The 20,656-nt window shown below is 45.4% G+C and overlaps 1 protein-coding gene across 5 annotated transcripts in view; it reads left to right on the forward strand.

Annotated features, from left to right (window-relative positions):
- The window catches only part of Exn (Ephexin), a 197,379-nt gene extending 177,272 nt beyond the window's left edge, over window positions 1-20,107 (forward strand). For 4 of the 5 annotated variants that reach the window (XM_075686831.1, XM_075686829.1, XM_075686830.1 and 1 more), the window contains exons 15-16: window positions 14,639-14,743; window positions 19,910-20,107. In XM_075686831.1, the coding sequence (XP_075542946.1) occupies window positions 14,639-14,743; window positions 19,910-20,085 (281 nt within the window). In that variant the 3' untranslated portion in view covers window positions 20,086-20,107. The remainder of the gene's footprint in view (window positions 1-14,638; window positions 14,744-19,909) is intronic. The other variant, XM_075686833.1, reaches the window with a different exon arrangement.
- The last annotated feature ends 549 nt before the right edge of the window (window positions 20,108-20,656 follow it).

Raw genomic sequence — 20,656 nt, forward strand, 5'->3', positions numbered from 1 at the left:
CGTCTGTCACCCGAGGCAGTTACTTATGTCACTTTGACCGCCCAGCCACAGGTTTCTGACGGTGAATATATGCTTCGACCCATCATCGACCTGCTTTTGAACCGCAACGTTGCTGTTCCGCATACGCTGGTCACGGTTACTAATAACGACGTTGTCCTACCACTTCTGAATTTCAGCCTGTGCCCTCAAGTGATTCCGGCTGGCATGTTCTTGGCTAGCGTTTCTAGTGGTTCCGAATTTGACATTGAGTGTCTGAATGCGGAGAGTAGTTTATTAGCGCCAATTGCAGCTCACAGCTCTGGTTCCTTAACGGATGACTTCACAGAGATGATTTCACCTGACCTCACCTCTGCACAGGCCACGGACATACGTCTCCTGCTTGAATTGTACAGTGACATCTTTGATTTCGGCGACAGCCCCTTAGGCCAAACATCTGTTGTTCACGACCGTATAAACACTGGAGACACAAATCCTTTTCGTTGGTGTCCCTATCATGTATCGCATGCTGAACATCGAGCCATCCAATTAGAAGTGGACAAAATGCTCTGCAAAGGGGTCATCGAACCATCAGCCAGCCCTTGGGCTTCGCCTGTTGTCCTTGTGAAAAAGAAAGATAGGACGTGGTGTTTTTGCGTCGATTATCGCCACTTAAACAAGATCACGCGAAAAGATGTCTACCCACTACCACGCATCGATGACACCTTGGACTGCTTGCACGGAGCTAAATACTTCTCATCCATCGATCTTTGATCTGGCTACTGGCAGATTTCAGTTGATGAAATGGACCTCGAGGAGACTGCCTTCATTACACCGGGTGGCTTACATCAGTTCAAAGCTTTGCCCTTTGGTGTATGCAATGCTCCTGCGACATTTGAAGGTATGATGGACCCTGTTCTGCGAGGCTGTAAATGGACTACCTGTCGTTGTTACCTTGACAACGTTACTGTTTTTTTTTCTCCCACGTTCGGCAGCCACCTTACCCGACTCGCTGCCATTCTTGCGGTCTTTCAAAAAGCCGGCCTCCACCTGAACTCCCCGAAGTGTCAGTTCGGGCGCCGTCAGATTACCACGTTGGGACACCTCGTTAACGCATCAGGTGTTCAACCAGATCCAGAAAAGTTCACACTGTATGCAGTTTCCCTATGCCACGTTCTGCTTCTGATGTGCACTGCTTCGTCGGCCTGTGTTCTTACTTTCGCCGTTTCATCAAAAACTTTGCCGGCATTGCTCGGCCTTTGACAGATCTTCTAAAGACCACGCCATTCTCATCGGGCCCAGAGCAGGCTCACATGTTCGCTGCTCTCATCGGGTTTCTGACCACCCCTCCCATACTTGCCCACTTCGATCCATCTGCACCAACCAAAGTCCACACTGACGCAAGCGGCCATGGCTTCGGCGCTGTTCTCACACAACAACAAAATGGTAGCAAGTGCATGATAGCTTGCGCCAGCCGCTTGGTGTCACCTGCCGAGAGAAATTACTCCATCACCGAGCGGGAGTGCTTGGCTTTAGTTTGGGCTGTCGCCAAGTTCCGGCCATATTTGTACGGCCGCACGTTCTCGGTCGATACAGGCCACGACACACTCTGTTGGCTGTATTCCCTACGGTACCTGACAGGACGACTTGGTCACTGAGCTATGCTGCTCCAGGAAATTTCGTTTGTTGTCAACTATAAGTCTGGATGTCTGAACAAGGATGCCGACTGCCTCTCTCGTTACCCCGTGGATGCCCCTGATCCTGCTGCGCATGATCCAGTAACTTGCGTGATGGCTTTTACTGACATGACCAACATGCGCGCTGAACAACAACGCGACGAATCGTTACAGTCCATCATAACCGGAGTGCAATCTGGCAGCACTGACACCACATGCCACATGTTTGTGCTGCACGACAGCATCCTCTACCACAGCAATATCAACCCTGACGGCCGTGAGTTGCTCCTTGTGCTTCCTCGTCATCTGCAATCCGTCGTTCTCAAACAACTTCACGATGCACCAACGGCAGGACACCTTGAAGTTTTACGTACATACGACCGCGTATGACGCCGATTCTTATGGCCGGGTCTCTACCACTCTGTGCGTCGTTATGTTGAAACTTGCGAATTGTGTCAGCGCTGGAAGAAACCTCCCCTGCCACCTGTCAGCAGACTCCATCCAATTGAAGTTCCCTCTGAGCCATTTCGCGTAGGCCTTGACCTGCTTGGCCCTTTTCCGACAACGACTAGAGGGAATAAGTGGATCGCCGTCGCTACTGATTACGCGACACGCTACGCGATAACAAAGGCGTTACCAACTAGTTGCGCAACTGACGTCGCTGATTTTCTCCTCCGCAACGGTGCACCTCTACAGTTACAGACTGCAGCCGCTCGTTCTTGTCTCGCTTTGCGGATGACCTCGTCCGCTCTTGTGCCACTGACCACAAGCTGTCCACCGCCTACCACCCACAAACGAACAGTCTTGTGGAACATATCAACCGAACACTCACAGAGATGCTGTCGATGTACGTTTCCAACAATCACTGCGACTGGGATGCTATGCTGGCCTATGTGACATTAGTGTATAACTCATCCCGACATGACATCGCAGGATAGTCACCCTTTTATCTTTTGTATGGTCGCAACCCCACTTTGCCCTTTGACACCATCCTACCTTCTGTGCCCCGCGTTGCCACTGAGTACGCTCGTGAAGCCATCAGTCGCGCTCACATAGCGCGTCAAGTCACCCGATCTTGCTTATTAGCCTCGCAGCATCTGCAAAAAGAGTGTTACGACCGGTGCCATCGCGATGTTCAGTTTGCCCCAGGTGCTTGGGTGCTGCTTTGGTCACCATGTCATCGAGTCGGCCTCTCCCAGAAGCTTCTCTCTCGCTACACAGGGCCTCATGAAGTCCTATGTCAAGTTAATGGCATCAATTACGAGATCGCACCATTACAGTTTCATCCATCCTCAAGGCTGCAGCCTGTTGACGTCGTGCACGTTTCGCGGCTGAAGCCATACTTCGCTCACAATTCTTCGCCTACCATCACGGCGCATCACCACCTGGGGGTCCTGTTATGGAAAGACAGAAGAAGAATGGGAGACGCTGGCTGCTGCGTGTTGTTGGTGGTCAGCCATCTTAGCTACTCTGACTCATCTTGTATATATATTGTCACGTGGTCCTGACAGTGAGGAAAGCAGCAATACTGGGAATGATGAAACTAGCGTTTTATTGGGCAAGCTTGTGCCCTAAAGAAATAGGCTGTACTCAAAGAACAGCAACAGTGGCGAACACAGTCGGCGATCGTTGAAAATCTGATCAGTGGATCAAGCGCGTCAGCTTTTATACATCAGTCGTCGAATGTTCCAGAGTAATCACTGGGACCTGCGTGTCTTCCACAAAGTTCTACATTATTCGCGTTGCACATACATGCAATCAAATTACCAAGGTTCAGTCATAGACAGCGTATGGAACCATCGATAACATTCCAGAAACTTCCTATACATGTAGGCGCGTCCTGCGCTGTGCGATAACATTTGTTAGGCGGTGAAACGTGGTCGCCCAATAAAGATAAAGAAGTACACGTGTCATTACCTCCTCTTAAAAGAAAGCATCGTCCTGATGCTACAAATATAAGAGCAAAACACAAAAGGACACTTATTAAACAAAAGTAACAAAACAATGAAAAGAAACAAAGTCCAAAGGTCAGTTACGCGAAGTCCCAAAGTTCATTAGCGCTGGTAATATGGCTTGAGTCGCCCAACGTGGACTGTTTCAGGTCGTGAGCAGCGGCGCTGTGATAGTGAAATGCCGTCTGGCACGACCTCATAGTCCAGTGCGCCGATACGTCGGATGATCTTGTACGGTCCGAAATATTGACGCAGTAGTTTCTCGCTAAGTCCCCGTCGCCGTATAGGGTCCAAACCCAAAAACAGTTGCCAGGCTGGTGCTCGATGTAGCATCGTCGGACGTTGTAGTGTCAGCTGTCGGTACGCTGCTGGTTCTTGATCCGTATGGGCGCGAGCTGTCGGCCTTCTTCGACGTGCTGGAGATAGGTGGTGACGTCAAGATTCTCTTCGTCGGTGACGTGCAGCAGCATGGCATCGAGAGTCATCGTCTGGTTCGTGCTATAAACCAGCTTGAACGGGGTGATGTGCGTTGTTTCTTGCACCACCGTGTTGTAAGCGAAGGTTACGTACGGCAGGACAGAATCCCACGTCTTGTGCTCGTCGACGTGCATTTCTAGAATGTCGGTGAGGGTCCTGTTCAGGCGCCCCGTGAGACCATTCGTCTGCAGGTGGTAGGCAGTTGTCCTCCTATTGCTTGTCTAGCTATATTGCAGAATGGCTTGGGTTAGCTCTGCCGTAAAGGCCGTTCCCCTGTCAGTGATGAGGACTTCTGGGGCACCATGTCACAGCAGGATACTCTCGACGAAAAATTTTGCCACTTCGGCTGTGCTACATTTCGGCAGAGCTCTAGTTTCAGTGAAGCAGGTGAGGTAGTCCGTCGCCACAGTGTCTAATACAGTCTTTCTATACTCCCAACATCCCCGTAACATATTGCGAATTTTGTTATATTGAAGTTCGTTATACTGAGCTTTAACTGTGTCATGCAAATGTATAGGGCTGGTGCATGTGTATTTAGAACACCCCCTCACCAGCCCATTCAATATATCGAATGCAGCACCATGCCGAAGACCTCAAAGCACATTTCTCTGTGCACTTTGAGGCCTTCTGGCGCCTGGAGGTCGAGAAGAGAATCACACACCCAGGAGAGTAGAGAGCAGTGCACAGCAAAGCAGCACCACCTAGAGGAAAGCCTGGGTGCCTTTAAGTGGATTGGGGAACAAGAAACAAGGTGAAGCGTTGCGCCGACTCGTGTGCTTGCCCTGTTTTCACGAAGTATTTATTATTATTTTTTATTTATACAAAATACCCCTAAAGGTTCTCATGGCTGAGGGTTCTACATGGGGGGGGGGGGGTACAGTCAATGGATAAAAAATAGAATACACCACAAATTCATTGAAAAAAATTTAAGCACACGTCATGTGACATTAGAATATAAGTATCAAATGTTGTTAATTCTGACAAGCACAAAAAAAAAAAAGCAATAACCCGAACAGGGCAGTAGTAAAAAAATTATACCAATTATACATCTTCCAAACAACAACATAAGATGAAACAAGATCTACATTCTTAGAAATTCAAAGTAAAAAGAAACAGTTCAAACGAGATAATGATACACGCATCATGTTAAGCAGTAGTTAAGGCAGACAACAGATTGCAAAAACTGTCGGGATCAGTGGCAGTAGGAAAGCGGGGAGGCAGAGCATTCCAGTTAGTTATGGTGCGTGGTATGAAAGAATGTGCATAGTTAAATGTACGACATGACAAGCGTTGAACTTTAAACGGATGGTCACGTTGGTCAAAGATGGAAGAAGGCAAACGAAAAATGTCATTATGAAATCTATGAAGTCATTATGATGGTACAGCTTATGAAAAACTGATAATCATGCAGCTTTTTGGCAGTAACATAGCTCTTGCAGGCCTGCGCATTTCTTTCATGCTGTGATGCTGGTTTGACGTGAGTAATCAGAGTAAATAAAATGTACTGTGCAGTTCTACAATGATTCAATGTTATTTATTAAATATGCTTGATGGGGGTCCCAAATAGCCGAAGCACCTTCAATTTTAGGTCTAATTAGTGTACAAAAGGCCCCTAATCGGAGGTGAGAAGGAGCATGCTTCAAGTTATGTTTTAGGAGACCTAATGACCAATTAGCGGATGCAAGAATAATGTTAATATGGTGGTTCCGTGTTAGGTCTGAATGAATGTGAATACCCAGGTACTTATATGTAGTTACCAATTTGATTGTAGCATTATTTAAGGTGTACGCGGTTTCCGTTCGGGACTGCCGGTTAGTAAAAGGCATAAATTTTGTTTTAGAAAGGTTAAGTTGCATGAGCAAGGCAGAGCACCATGCTGTTACTGAATTGAGGTCAGATTGTAGGGCTAAGCGATCATCATTAGAATGAATTTGGCAGTAAATTACACAATCGTCAGCAAAAAGTCTGATTTGGGAAGAAATGGAGTTAGGTAAATCGTTAATAGATATCAGAAAAAGCAAATTGCCAAACACGCTCCCTTGTGGAACGCTGGAATGTACTTGGCTGAAGGATGAATTATGGTTATTAGCAGTAGTGAACTGATACCCGGAAGAGAGAAAATCTTTAACCCACGCAATAACAAGAGGGTGAATATTTAGCACTGTTAATTTGCTTAACAACCTATTGTGAGGTACTCTATCAAAAGCTTTGGAAAAATCTAGAAATATGGAGTCGACTTGAATACCAGCATCAACAGATGAATGCAATCGTGAATGAATTCAACAAGTTGCGTTTCACACGAGTAGCCTTTACGGAAGCCATGTTGCTATTTAAAGACGATGTTGTGTTCTTCTAAATAGTTAAGTACCTGTCAATGAATCACATGTTTAAGGAGTTTATAAACCGGGCTAGTTAGTGAAATGGGTCGATAATTGAGTGGTGATGAACAATCACCAGATTTAAATATTGGTACAACTTTGGCCAACCACAAGTCACGTGGAACTGAACCAGATGAAAGCAACTGCGCAAAAATAGTTGACAAGATGCGATGAACACCTTCAGATGAATTTTTTAGTATTATATTGAAACCAATTAATAAAGGGAAAATCTGACATCCACCCATTCATAGCAATTGCTACAAAGGAAACCTATACGGGTTCCTCGAAAGAAAAGCCTCGCAGTTAAAGAAGAATTCGTCCAGGTCCGGGACTCGAACCCGGGACCACCGCCTTTCCGGGGCAGCCGCTCTACAATCTGAGCTAACCAGGCAGCTAGCAGAAGGTAGGGCGAAGTTCAATTTGTCAACAACTCGAAGCAAAAGCAAGAGTTTGACGTAATGCTTCTGCGGAAACCCGCAAGGTGGAGAGAAGTAATTAATAAAGGGAAAATCAGACATCCACCCATTCGTAGCAATTCCTACAAAGGAATCCCATAAGTGTTTCTCAAAAGAAAGCCTCGCATTTGAAGAAGAATTACTTCTCTCCACCTTGCAGGTTTCCGCAGAAGCATTACGTCAAACTCTTGCCTTTGCTTCGAGTTAACAAATTTGACTTCGCCCTACCTTCTGCTAGATGCCTGGTTAGCTCAGATGGTGGAGCGGCTGCCCTGGAAAGGCGGTGGTCCTTGGTTCGAGTCCCGGACCAGGACGAATTCTTCTTCAACTGCGAGGCTTTTCTTTTGAGGAACCCATATGTATTTCCTTTGTTGCAATTGCTACGAATGGGTGGATGTCTGATTTTCTCTTTATTAATTACTTCTCTCCACCTTGCGGGTTTCTGCAGACGCATATATTGAAACCAAGATGATCAGACGCTGATGACGGTTTAAGTAGCCTTTGTAAAGATAAAATACTGTTCTCATTAATAATTATTTTGAACATTGAGGTATTAGAATAATTCATAGTAATAGGAGCTACAGAGCCCTCTTCTAAGGTGAAAACTGCTGTGAATGCGTTATTGAGAATTTAAGCGCATTGAGCAACAGGAACACTGCCTCCTTCAGCATTGGTTAAACTAACGGCAGGATTATTGAAAGGGTTTATTGTCTGCCAGAATTTACACGGGTTGCTTGTTAACATGAATGGCAACTCATGAGTGAAGAAATGGCGACGAGTAGGTATCAATGCCAACTGATATTTCCTATCACATGCTTTGTAGCGTTGCCAGAAATCTGATTGCCTGTTTTTATTGGCCTGTCTGTAAAGGCGCCTTTTTTTTTTTAAGGCATCGGAGACGCCTAGTAAACCAAGGCGTGGTGTTCGTTCATGGTAAAGTGATGATGGGTATGAATCTGTCGATGAGGGAAGAAGGTTTTGTCTCTGAACAGATTCCACTTCACCTCCACTGAACGTGTTAAGAAATCGCAAAGAAAGGTCTTAGCAAGAACTGTCAACTTAGCGTTCAGTTCGCCGAAATTAGCACAGTTGTAGCACCTGATTTGTTTATTGCTAGTGCATTTTTTTATGAGGTACGACGTTCACCTTTCTGGTGATAATAGAATGATCAGAAAGGCCTTCTAAGTGCTCAATATTGGAACAGAGGTAAGGGTTATTGGTTGGGATAAGATCAAGAATATTGGCAGAAGTTTCGGAACGAGGTGTAGGTTCAGAAATAAGTTGGTGCAATGAGAAATCGAGGCAATAATGGAGGAGAGCCTGAGCTTCAGGATCATAAGCAGGGGATGTTAATGAGGACCAATTAATTGTCCATAAATTAAGATCACCTAGTATTAGTAAGCTTGAATTCGGAAACCGGACAGCAAGTTCGCCCAACATTCCACAGAATTCACTTGAGAATGAGGTGTTCATGTCAGGAGGGTGGTAAATTGCTCCAACAATGAGATTCATAGCGCCACATTTCAAATGAACCCACACTGACTCGAGGTATGACGTGACTTCAGCATACACAGCAGTGATCACTTTCTTAACAGCCAGAAGTACAACCCCACTACTACGGCCCATGTGGAGATATGTTAAACTCGGAGTCGCAGACGAAAATAATATTTTCGGGAATCGTGTTGTTTAACCAAGTTTCGGTAAGCGTGATGATAGATGAAAAGTACCAATCAATAAGTGAAGAAAGAGCCACGTTTTCAGGAAGCTTCTTATGTTAATGTACAGGAAGGTAGTATGGGAGTCGGCACAGCGCTGTGTGTACGACCGCGATGGTGGTTTGCCTGTCAATTTACAAGGGCTGGAATGCATGCGTCACTCATGGGGACACAGGAATGGCACGACTGGCTGCAGCATCCCAGAAATACAACACGCCATTGATGAGCAACTTATCAAAAACCAAGCGCACTTTGTCACCTTCTTTTTTTACAGATTTTTCATACTTTGGCAGTTGTCGGCGTTTATCGCAAATGATTTGAGAGTAATCACGTGAAATACTGAAATTCAAATTTTTGAGCTTAAAGCCCATACTCATCACGGTGTCCACTTCTTTTTCATTAAACAGTTTAGCAATATTTGGCTGCTCTTTGTCTGCAGAAAACCTGCCTATGTGGTGAGTCCGTGCTTACGACGAAAAAGACCATGTTTTTGAGAACAAAATTCTTTAACAAGATGCTCAGTCTTCCCAGGGCTCAGCCCTATCTGTGTCAGTAACGCCATAAACGAGTATGTTGGAATAGCGAGAATAGTTTTCAAGATCATCAATTTTAATTTGTGTGTTAGACAGGTCATGGGTACAACTCGGTGAAGCCCCTGATGTGCACATAGATTGGTTTTTAAGCTCAAGAACTTCCATACGTTTGACCAGAGATTGCATTTCAGATTGCAGGTCTGGATTTGTCTGGTTTTTAAGCTCAAGTTCTTGCACACGTTTAGCTACATACTGCATTTCTTTTTGCGAGTCTGTATGAATAGTGAGGATCTTATGGACACTTTCGAGAATGTTCGTGCGGTTTATCCCAAGCCTCTTGAACAGCATCGTAAACAGGCTCAAGCTTTTCCTCCTGAGCCTTTGTCATGTTTGTCGTGATGTCCCCTCCTGGAACCGAAATGTGCCAAATGTGCACTGCCTCTGTGCGAAAATATTTCAGTATGTGGGGGAGCCGCTCAAAGGCGGACATCATCATCTCGATAACCGAAATAATTGTAATAGCTAACCTGAAACAGCATGAACAGTGTGTGGCGTGGCATTTCGTGAGCGGTGCCGTGGCCCAAGGGGGCGGTGAAATCCTGAATATAGAAGTTCGGTGGTCAGCTGATGTATCATGTTGCCAGTTCAGAAGGCCAAAAGTCTCCAGACGCGGCAGCAATGCACACTGCTGATATGAAGGGCTGTCGCAGTCGTCCAGAAACCAGTCAGCAGCGCCAGCTTGTGGAACTGGTAGGGATGTCAGTGAAATGGGCGGGTGTGAGCCAAATGCAGTCAGTAGCAACGCCTGAAACAGCATGAATGGTGAGTGGCATGAAATTTCGTGAGCGGTGCCGCGGCCCAAGCCACTTCACTGTAAAAGTAAAATGTCACTGTAACCTTTTTTTCTTCTAATATGCTATGCTAATAGGTAAGGCCAAGTGGTTGGCTGCTGTGCTCGGCGAGGAAAACTTCAGCGACAGTACTGGTTGGCTGCAGAGGTTCAAGAACCAGCACAGCAGTGTGTGTAAAGCCATTTCTGGAGAAAGCGAAGCTGTTAGCATGCAGCAGATGCAATATTGTCTTTCTGAGGAGTGACCGGAAATATGCACAACATTTTCTCCTGCAGAAATTGTCATTACAGATGAGACCGGGCTATTCTGGCAACTGTTGCCATATAAGACTACAACCTCCAGGCCAGCACTTGTCGCAGCGGAAAAATGAGTAAAGTTTGCGTGGGTGTTCTGCTTGCAGCCAATATGGATTTATCGCACAGGCTGAAGCCATTTGTGATTGGGAAAGCAAGGTCACCGCACTGTTTCAGAAATTGTGGGCAGCTCCCAGTTCCCTACGGCTTCAATGGGAAAGTGTGGATGACACGTCAGCTGTTCACCAATTGGCTTCGTGCATGAGGCGCCGAATCAGGCAAGTTGGGCCGCAGAGTTTGCCTTCTGGTAGATAACTGATCGGCCCATCACACCACCTGCGACCTGGAAAACATTGCGCTCAAGTTTCTCCCACCCAACACGACAGTGAGGCTGCACTCACTTGACCACCAGTCATCAAATCGTTCAAGATTGGCTGTAGGAGGTGACTCCTGGAGATGCTCCTGGTGAACTTACACCTGGGCACCGAGCTGAAGAGTGACCTGCTAGTGGCCATCCAAATGATCACAGGCACCTGGAACGACGTGAAGCAGGAGACTAGCCAACTGTTTCCGAAAGACAGGCTATATGGTGGCTTCCAACGAACTTCTGGAAGAAACCACAGACAATGGATGCATGGACAACATGTTTCGTGACCTCTCCCTCTTCACAAAAATTATTCTGGCCGAAGTTACTGCAGACAGCTTTGTGAATGCCAATAGCAATGTTCAAGCTATAGCGAATCTCGATTACAAGGGCACTCTGGCAAGCATCGCGAAAACCCAGGAGGAAGGCTGCTCAAGCAGCGACAAAGATCATTCAAAAGAGACAGCAACATGTCCATGCATAGCCTCTGAACTGGCATTGGCACTTGTTGTGTCTGCAGCCATAAGGGAGGCACACGGCTTTTGTACCTCGCCAGCCTTGACAAGATTGTGACAAGCATTTTCAACTTCATTTTGCAGAACAAGCAAGCCAGGATTGGCAATATTCTTGTGCGTAAAGTGTGCTTGCTCTTTTTTTTTTTTTTTCAGAGTTGCGTGCAGTGACTTAGCAGCCCTCGGATGCATCAATCAATAAGCCACGATTTGCCTCGACGCCTATTATTTTATATATCAAATTACCTATACATGAAACTTTATTGTGATCCCCTTCAGATTCTATATATCCTGGTTCAACTGTAAGTGCTTACAAGCCTGCCTCAAAGTGCCATAAGTCTAACCAAATGGTGTTCACAATCACAGGAAGTCGTCACAGTTAAAGTTTGCCTGCAGAAAACGTATGTATTCCTGGTGTCATTTTACGCCAAGCCACACACTGGCTGCTCTGCCCGAATAAGACTAGGATGAGTTCACTTTCTTCGAATTCAGCACGCAGGGTGTCCTATATTAGTCGCAGGTGGCTTTAATTCTCCACATGCGCCATCAGGATATAACTCGTCGTCAGCTTGTGGAAATCATGTCTGGGACACATTTCTGGATGCGCACTTCCAGCTTTTCAGCAACGTTGCAGCCAATGCAAAAAGGTCGTTCTGATCACCCACAATCTCTGTCCTACTTGTGTGATGGCGGTTAGGGTATGGTGCATTCGGATGGTGACATGAACAGGACTGCTGGGGGAAGTGGCTAATACCCCTGCTCTCTCGAATTTCTACACATATTCCCGACTTCGTCGCTGTTGCAGAGTTGTTACTGGGGCACCTTTCAGGAGGCATTGCTCATAATACAAGGTCTGTCGTCGCAAAACCTTCAAGAATTTCTTTGAAAGGCACTTGATTCAGCAATGCAGATGTCCTAGGCAGATGAAGGTCATCTGGCCCCAGATCTGTAGCTGTTCCATCTTTGGCCGACTCGGCGCTGGGCTGAGTTTGCTGCGGTGCGCCTTGATAGAAGGGAAAATTCAAATGTACCGTGTTGCAGCACAAGCTCGTCGGCACGGACGAAGGCTCGACAGTGGACGATGGCTGGATTGGTGCGAGTCCCTCAGACCCTCATCACGCACACCCCCCTCTCTGGCGTTCTTTTCGTGCAATATAGAAGGGCCAATGTCAGCCCGACCCGATGAATTCTGAGCTTCTCACCTCTGTGCAGATGCCGCTGAACGCAGCGCGACAAATCGCTTGGCCATTGTTCCCACACTATGGTGTGGGAACAATCTAGAAAATTGTGATCCTGCCCTGTTATCCTGCCTTCGATGGTCGGCTGGCACCTTAATCCAGAGGCAATCACTGGAATCCCACCACCACTTACTATGCTAGAGTTGATAGCAAGTATTGATGTGTTGAGACCATGCACAGCACCTGGACCTGACGGATTACCTTACAAATTGTTCAAAAGCATTACAGAGACATCATTCGTCTCACTCCTGGATAACATTAATCACGTGTGGACTGAAGGCAATATACCAGCATCTTAGACACATGCATAGGTTATACCAATACCCAAGCCAAAAAAAGACCCTATTAATCTCTGCAACGTTCGCCCTGTTGCCTTAAACGCCACGGTCTACAAATTAACTGAGAATATGCTTGCTTCGCAAATAACATGGTGGCTTGAACAATTTAAATGGTATCATCCTGCACAAGTTAGGCTTCGTTGGCACCTGGGTATAGAAGAGGGACTTGGAACACTTACTGGCATGGTTTTGGCAGGCAGCCGGATGCACCCATGGATGTGCACAAAGCGGATGAGGTTGGCCACATTGCTATACTTGACATTATGCGTTGAGTGGGACTACCCGAGCTTGTCTGTAATTTCGTAAAGTGCTTTCTAACTCAACAGATGTTTGCCATCTGCATGGCGGGACATGCAACCGGCAGTTTCAACACAAAGTGGAAAGTGACGGAGGGCTCAGTGCTTGCACTGTTGCTCTTTAACCTCGCAATGCTACCCCTCGGGTGGGCCCTGGCAGCAATCTCGGACGTATAGGGCATTATATACGCCGACAATATTTTCTGCTCGCATACAAGCTGACACTGCTACTCACAGTGAACTGCCGCTAACTTTGAAAGCACCTTTCCCATGTGACCCCCAGGGTGATTTCCTCTGCTGTGCCACTTGAGGTTTAAGTCCACCGTGTGGTTCAAACCTCCCAGGCAGCCTTACCTGCCAGGAGGAGATGGTGTTGCGAAGATTCCTTGTGGGGGTGGCACTTACCCCATCAGTCACCTATGCCTGGCCACATCTCCGTGGACCCCTTGGGGATACCTGCCCATATATTGCTCAGCTCGAGCATCTGCAGCTACAATCAAACACCTGTTGTGGACATGCCCTGACCTAAACCAGATACGGCGCTGCTACCTGCAAACAGTGGGCCTTCGTCCCACGAGACCACCTGGACTATGATTCTTGGCTCTATGGGACCAAGCATTCAGCACTATTGATGTACATCGCTGAAACTGGCCCGCATTTCTATATTTAATAGTTTATGCCATTGGGCAAACCTTTAAAAAAACAAAAACAGAAAACTAACTGTTGTGCTGACTACAGTGAAATCATGGTGATTCGAAATCTCTTATGACGGATAATTAGAACTGATCAATTAGTTGATCAGATGATTTGAATAGGAAAGAAGTCCTGTGAATTCAGACTCCTAGAACCGCGCAACGGTTATTTCGAACAAAATTTCTCACATTTACAGAGCACCTTTTGGGCAAACCCAGGCCACTGCGTCACTAGCCGCATTACACCAATGTGTAGCGCAGCAATTGAGACTTGTAGCTTTGCATGATACATTAAGCCCACCGTGCATGCTCCACCTCTCCATGGGGCAGAATGCCTTACGTCGAGAGTTTCAGCGTACTGTCATTGCGTGCCATGCTTCAGTGGATAAGTACATTAATGATGCAGTAAAGAATTACCTTATTTATTTATTTTCATTTGTACATACTACGAATTCTTTTGGGCTAAAGCAAGAGCGTGGACTTGTAAATAAGACAATACAGTTAGACCTCAACGTAACGAACTTCACAATGCACTGTCCCACTTTGTTCTTGCAGTTGTTGCAGATGCATCCTGAAAAAACACTTGCAGCACTGCCATTTATTCATTCATTAGCAACACCAATGCAATAATATTGACAATGCCATGTCCGGCATTTTGAGACCGCCTTTGGTATTGAGTTAAAATATCTTGTGTTTTCTGACCGTAGTGCTTGCCAAGTGTTCTACGGGCTAAGAGCGTGTGGGTCTAAAATTTCAAAATATGAGTCCATGAAGCACAACGAACCATCTTGGCCAGCAGACACCCTTACTGAATAAAGAACTTGGAGCAGACAAATTTGTTCAGAGCAAAGAAAAAGTGGTGGAGTGAACGATTCCGCATTGGTCTCTGCAGACTGCCCACAGGTGCAGTGCCGGCACGCATACGCGCCTCGGCAGCCTGACGAACTGGCCCTGGAGGAGGCTGACGTGGTCAATGTGTTCCGCAAGATGTCTGACGGTCAGTGTTGTTTATGCATGTTGTTCACTGTGTGGCAGAGCAAAGTGCCCAAGAGTGTTCAGTTCTCGTGAAACGACAGAAAGATGGGGGAATTCTTACGGCGCCATGATTTTAAAAGCCTATACAAAAAGACATGCATTCATCCTTGAAAGAAAATAGAATGACCATATTGTCACGTAGTAGTGACGGTGAAGAAAGAAGCAGTACGGTGGAATACAAAACTAGCTTTTATTGGGCGAACCTGTGCCCACAAAACAGGCTACACTTATAGCAGAACGATAGCGGCAAACACGGTCGGCGATCGTCGGAAATCTGATCAGCGGGTCAAGCGCGTCCGCTTTTATAGAGCAGTCGTCGAATGTTCCAGACTAATCGTTCGGACCCGCGTGCCTTCCACAAAGTTCTACACCATTCGCGTTACGCGATGAAATCAGATAACACAAGGTTCGGCGACAGCAGACAGCCGGGTAGAAGCATCGATAACTTTCCAGAAACGTCGGATACATGCAGGCGCGTCCCTCGCTGTGCGATTACAGTTGTTAAGCGGCGAAACGTGGTCGCCCGATAGTACACGTGTCAATATGAATTCTGCCACTGTGGAGAAACATTTCATTTGGCAATCGGTGTTTTTTGCACCTGTTTTTGAAATAATGCCTTTCCTCTTAGCTGGAATGCCCATCCATGACTGCATGACTGCAAACAAAGAACAATGAAAGTGTGCTCCAATTTCACTTAGTTACATTGTAATGCACTGTACAACAGCCTTGATCACTGGTGATGTTTACGTCCCACACCTGCCAATCTTAGATATTGAAAAATAATATGGTTGCTGCCAAAAAATACCATAATTTAGTTAGAAATTGTTTCAGTACTCAAGGTGGCTGGTAATGAAAAATTTGCTGGCATTTGCTCTATATTTCACAGCTAGAATTATCTGCACTTCAACTGCTTTGAAAGTTTATTCAATAAATATTCTCATGACAGTGCCCATAATTTCAGTTGTCATTATACACTGCTTTTATAAGTGGGTATTGCTGCCGCATGGGTAGGTCTGCATAATCGACTGGTCCAGAAAATGGCGCAGTGAAAACTTGCTCAGTGACTGTAAAGCCTGGTGTGAAAGAAAATGAAATTGTTGGTATCAATGTGGCAATCATAAACGTGGTTTAACAATCGGACGTTTCGCGACAAAATTATAAAAAGTGGCAGGTATGACATCCTTTCAACATTTTTGTGGGTTGATCAACAACAGAAACTGAGCTTTTGGAGAACTGTGCTGTTATGCTGGTAGTCTTGTGCAAAAACTCTTTGAGACAAGCACATGCCAGATTGCTTCAGCATGCTGCCTGTGGCGTTTACTTATGCATGTGTGCAGTTTCTGATGCATGAGCATACAATTGGCAAGTGCACTTGTCCGCACGGCACATTTGCCCAACTGAAGACTGAGCACTAGCTGCACATGCCGGGACTTGTCTCTTGCTTATAGTTTCACCATGAGGGAGCCACATCTACATTTTTCAATTTAATAACGCGAGCAAACTACGCTTGTGCATATTTCTTGCAAAAATGACTATGCTGCCATTAGTTGGGCAAAATTTCCCCTTAAAAATAAAGCTAGCTTTACAGTTATGAAAATTATGTGTCCTCCGCTTCTGCAGAGGAGCATAAAAGAAAGCTGTAAGCAGCAAATACTGAGCAATTGTGCTGGTTTGGAAAGTAAAGCTACCATTACCTAGTGGCAGATTATTCATTACTAACTGGGAAAGCTTGTCTAAATGGCCCCTCATTAGGCCACATAGAAAATTTCAATTATATGCTGGAAGCTGTTACGTGCATTTTAGGGAGCGTTCTACTGCAAGAATTTTTCAAATTGGTTCATTAATAACCGAGATATAAGTATTTAAGTGCTGCGAACCCATGATTTCAGGAGGTGGGCACCACTGCCAAGAGAGACAACCTTTCTACTTGCTCCGTCTAGCCTCCGCAAGCGAAGTTCCTTCCCTGCGTTCCCCCATACTGGAGCTCGAGAATCGCTTGACGCATACGTCACAGGCCCTACGTTCTTTTTTTTTTTTTCACTTCCACCCGCTGATGGTGTCGCATGTGAGCTGTAGCATTTGTCTCGTTTCCTGCAGTGCACAATTTTGCAGACTGTACACAAGGACACCTGACTTGCAGTATAAGTCAGTGCCACACAAACACTGAGGCAGACACAAATGGATCACAGAGCATGACCACGTGCTGGAACATGGTAGAAAATGACATAGTTTCGCTGTCTGCACGGGTGACTGAATGATGTGGGGACAAGTAGACGAAACGGAAGTACATCTCTCTTGCTACAGTACAAAGTAAAACAATAACACGCAGCCATTAGGTTTGTGTGTTTTATTATCTCTGTAAACTTTAATTCGTCTATTGAAGCAATAGATTACACAAGTAACAAATGTTGCCTGGAATAATTCTCGAAGTCGCATGTAACTATGAGTGACGTCGCAGCACATACATGTATGTAGTATGCATACATGTATACATACATGCTCTTGCGCACACATCACCCCTCTGGCTGGGAGCACGGCACTTGCGAGGAAAAGGGCAAACAATGTTTGGTTTGAAATTTGAGCTCTTTCCACAGCACGTAGCAATGTAATGATTAGCAGACATGATCGTTAGCGCGCATTGTATAACTGACCCTGTCGTGAAAGCTATTTGCGAAGGAGGATAGAGTGCGGCGAGTGCTGATGGTTTCATGTCCGCTGTGTTTTCGCCGCTTAGTTCGCGTTGAAGCGAGAGCCAGCGTGAAGGTGAATTCTCTTGCTGCAACTGCCGCACTGCCTCACTCCAGTATTTTGACAAGTTTCTGCCATCATCTTGTGAGATGTGTTCATGTTTGCTTGTGTGCGCATGATGCCATGCTGGTTAATTCAGTTAGTAAGCGAATGTTTACAAGTTTGTACGGCCGATAAAACTACTCTCCTTATTTCATATAGCTGTCTTCTAATTTGCTATCACAGTCGATGCTTCGCCTTTAGAGCAAAACTGCTACCTTTCTCCTGACTAATCATGCAATGGCCTCACAGATGCCCTGCTTCAAAAATCTTTTGACTCCTTCAAGTCGTATAAGCGGGGTGAGAGATAGTTATTGCACCTATGACACTTGAAGCTACACAGGAGGGTTGGAAAGGAGGCAAGGCCCTGCCCAAAAGTTGGGCATTTTCATTTGTTTATTTCTTTGCGATGCTACTTCCGGTTCAGACATGTACGGTCCTCTCTTGACGAAGGATTGGCACTTGGGCTGCCTGACGTTGCTACGCCGCTGGAGCTATGTCACCCACAGAGCCCAATCAGAACATGTATTTGTCAGCGGTCGGATACTGTGACTTTATGGCCAGATAAGGCCCCCAGATAAGCAACCTTTATCTGGGGACCTTGGCCAGAAGGCTCGTCGTGGCATCCAGTGGCGGCCACAGTATCCACGCTATGCACTACACTAGAGCTATCTGTGAGGCCATGTGCAGCAGACACAGCTATATGCAGCTGTTGTGTGTAGACCAGAAGTGCAAAGAGGAAATACCTTTTTGGTCTGTTTGAGATTGAAGACCACATATATTCATTTATTTAACTGCACATTAGCCATAATCGCATTACTGATAATGTTCTTCCAATCAGGAAATCTGCCAATACCAGTTGGTTGGCTGCTTGTGACCTAGCCGCTGACGACGTCTCAAAGGAGAGAGAGCAGGCGATGCTTTTTTTTTTTTTTACACTTCCCTGCTGCTTGCAGTACAAATATTTGGCTCACATGTTCACAGGAGCCTCGTCTGCAGATCAGCAACATTTTTGTTATCATGTTCAAAAAGTGTTTCAGGGCCTCTTTCGATTATTTGGGGCACTCTGAAACTTGCTTCTTTCCTTTTTTCTTTCTTTTTTTTTTTTTTTTTAGAACTTTAAGGTCCAGGACCTTCACTTAGTGCAAAAATGCAAACTGAAAAATGCCATGGCGGTAATACTTTAAGGGAGACACGCGTGAATGAAGAATATTGTTGATAACATAATTCCTTAGTTGAACTTGCCAGTGTTTGCAGAGTTCCATAGCCTGCTTCTTTTTGGATTAGTTGAAGCTGACTTCCTTCAATTTACATGTCAATAACTAAAAAAGTATGTGAGTTCATACAAGCCTGTGGTATCTTATCTTAGTAAAACGTTCTAATGTTATCTTTGAGCCAAGAAATGTTCATGTTGCACTTCTAGCGATATTAATTCTGAAACTCCTTTTTTGAGCAAAAGATTAACAATTAACACATTGCAAGGCGACTGGACGAGGACAGAGACGCTCGCACACAGCACTGTCAAAATTCTTCTCTGTCCTCATCCAGTTGCGCTGCACTGTGTTATCATGAATCCCAACCAACATGCTTTAGATTATTTTGGATGTTGTCATTTGAAAGCTACTATGGTTTGAACTAAAACCCAGAAAATTGAAATGTGTTTAAATTTTTGCATGTATCGTAATGAGGATATCGCTGTTGGATGCACTATGATGGCTTTGTTTGTTCTTCACATCATGGGCCGTCCATCCTTCGTCATTCTCCTCTATTCATTTAGCCATGCACCCTGCTTTCGCGTGTTTCTTTAATAATTTGTTTAAAGTTACTTAGGAGAACATACTTTAGCCTGCACAAATCGTTACATTTACCCTAGACATTGAATGGAGAAAAGCATAGTTGCACTCGGTGTGGTTTGGCAGTGATGCACCCAGACCACAGGAATCCTGTTTTTACAATATTCTCAGAGAAGGCATAATACTGACACTTATCTATCGTTGAGAATGTGGTCTAGCCTTTCTTTTATCACTATTATTTAACTGCCAATTGGAGCTAGATGGAAAGTGAAGCATACTGAAACAATCATGCCTTCCGAACTGCAAATTTGTGATTACAGCAATGCGCAGATGTTTGACTGCTACACAGCAAAGTATTTCTTGAATATAAAATATGAGTGAAACATTTGTGAACTTGTGTAAAACTGAACTTGGTTTGATCCGGAGAAATCCTCTCATTATATGCATATCTGAGGGTCTATGTTTGGTGCATACTGATGCGATTTGCTGAAATTAGTTGTGAGTGAGCCTCTGTTCCAGTGTCCACAAACGCAGTGTTCTCTTTGCAGGCTGGTATGAAGGGGAGCGCCTGCGAGATGGGGCACGAGGCTGGTTCCCAGCATCGCACACAGTGGAGTTGGTCAACCTGCACGTGCGCTCACGCAATCTGCGCCTTCGTTACCGCCTACTCATGGCCTCACAAACACTGCTTGAGCAGCAGCAATTTGGCAAGAGCGATGCCTAAATAAACCGCCTCTTTGTCTTTCTGTTGGTGTAATTCGGGACTGGCTGTGCCTGCCCTCTTATCAGTGTTGGTAGCATTTCTTGTATTATGGTCACCAACTTTCAGCCAGAAACACTCCATTTTGAGTGAAAGGCTTCTGAGTGATAAGCATCATCACTTGCTCGAAATTGCCTCTTGAGTGTTTATTGTTCCTAGATGTCTTCCTTAGCGTTTAAGGGTGGCTGTAAAAGGCAGCTGACCCTCCTCCACCCCCTTGACAATAGAGTACCCTCCTGCACCCACAACACAAATGTAGAATCATATTCAGCCCCCCAAAATGTGTTCTTGCTACAATCAAACCTGTATAATTGTGATACGGAAACTCGTTTTCTCCTGCATGCAACAAATTAATAATTACATTTAATTTTATTGCAGTCAGCCTTGGTTTTGATTTTTAATAGTATCAAAAGTCTTTTAAACAGAGCAGGTTACCCATTGTATCACTAACCATTGTATAGTAGTATGCAGGACACACCCACATAATGGCACAAATGCCAAGAATCGTATAATATCAATCTGCCATCACTGTATG

This window comes from Dermacentor variabilis, chromosome 3 (assembly GCF_050947875.1).
Source record: "Dermacentor variabilis isolate Ectoservices chromosome 3, ASM5094787v1, whole genome shotgun sequence".
Classification (NCBI taxonomy): Eukaryota; Metazoa; Arthropoda; class Arachnida; order Ixodida; family Ixodidae; genus Dermacentor; species Dermacentor variabilis.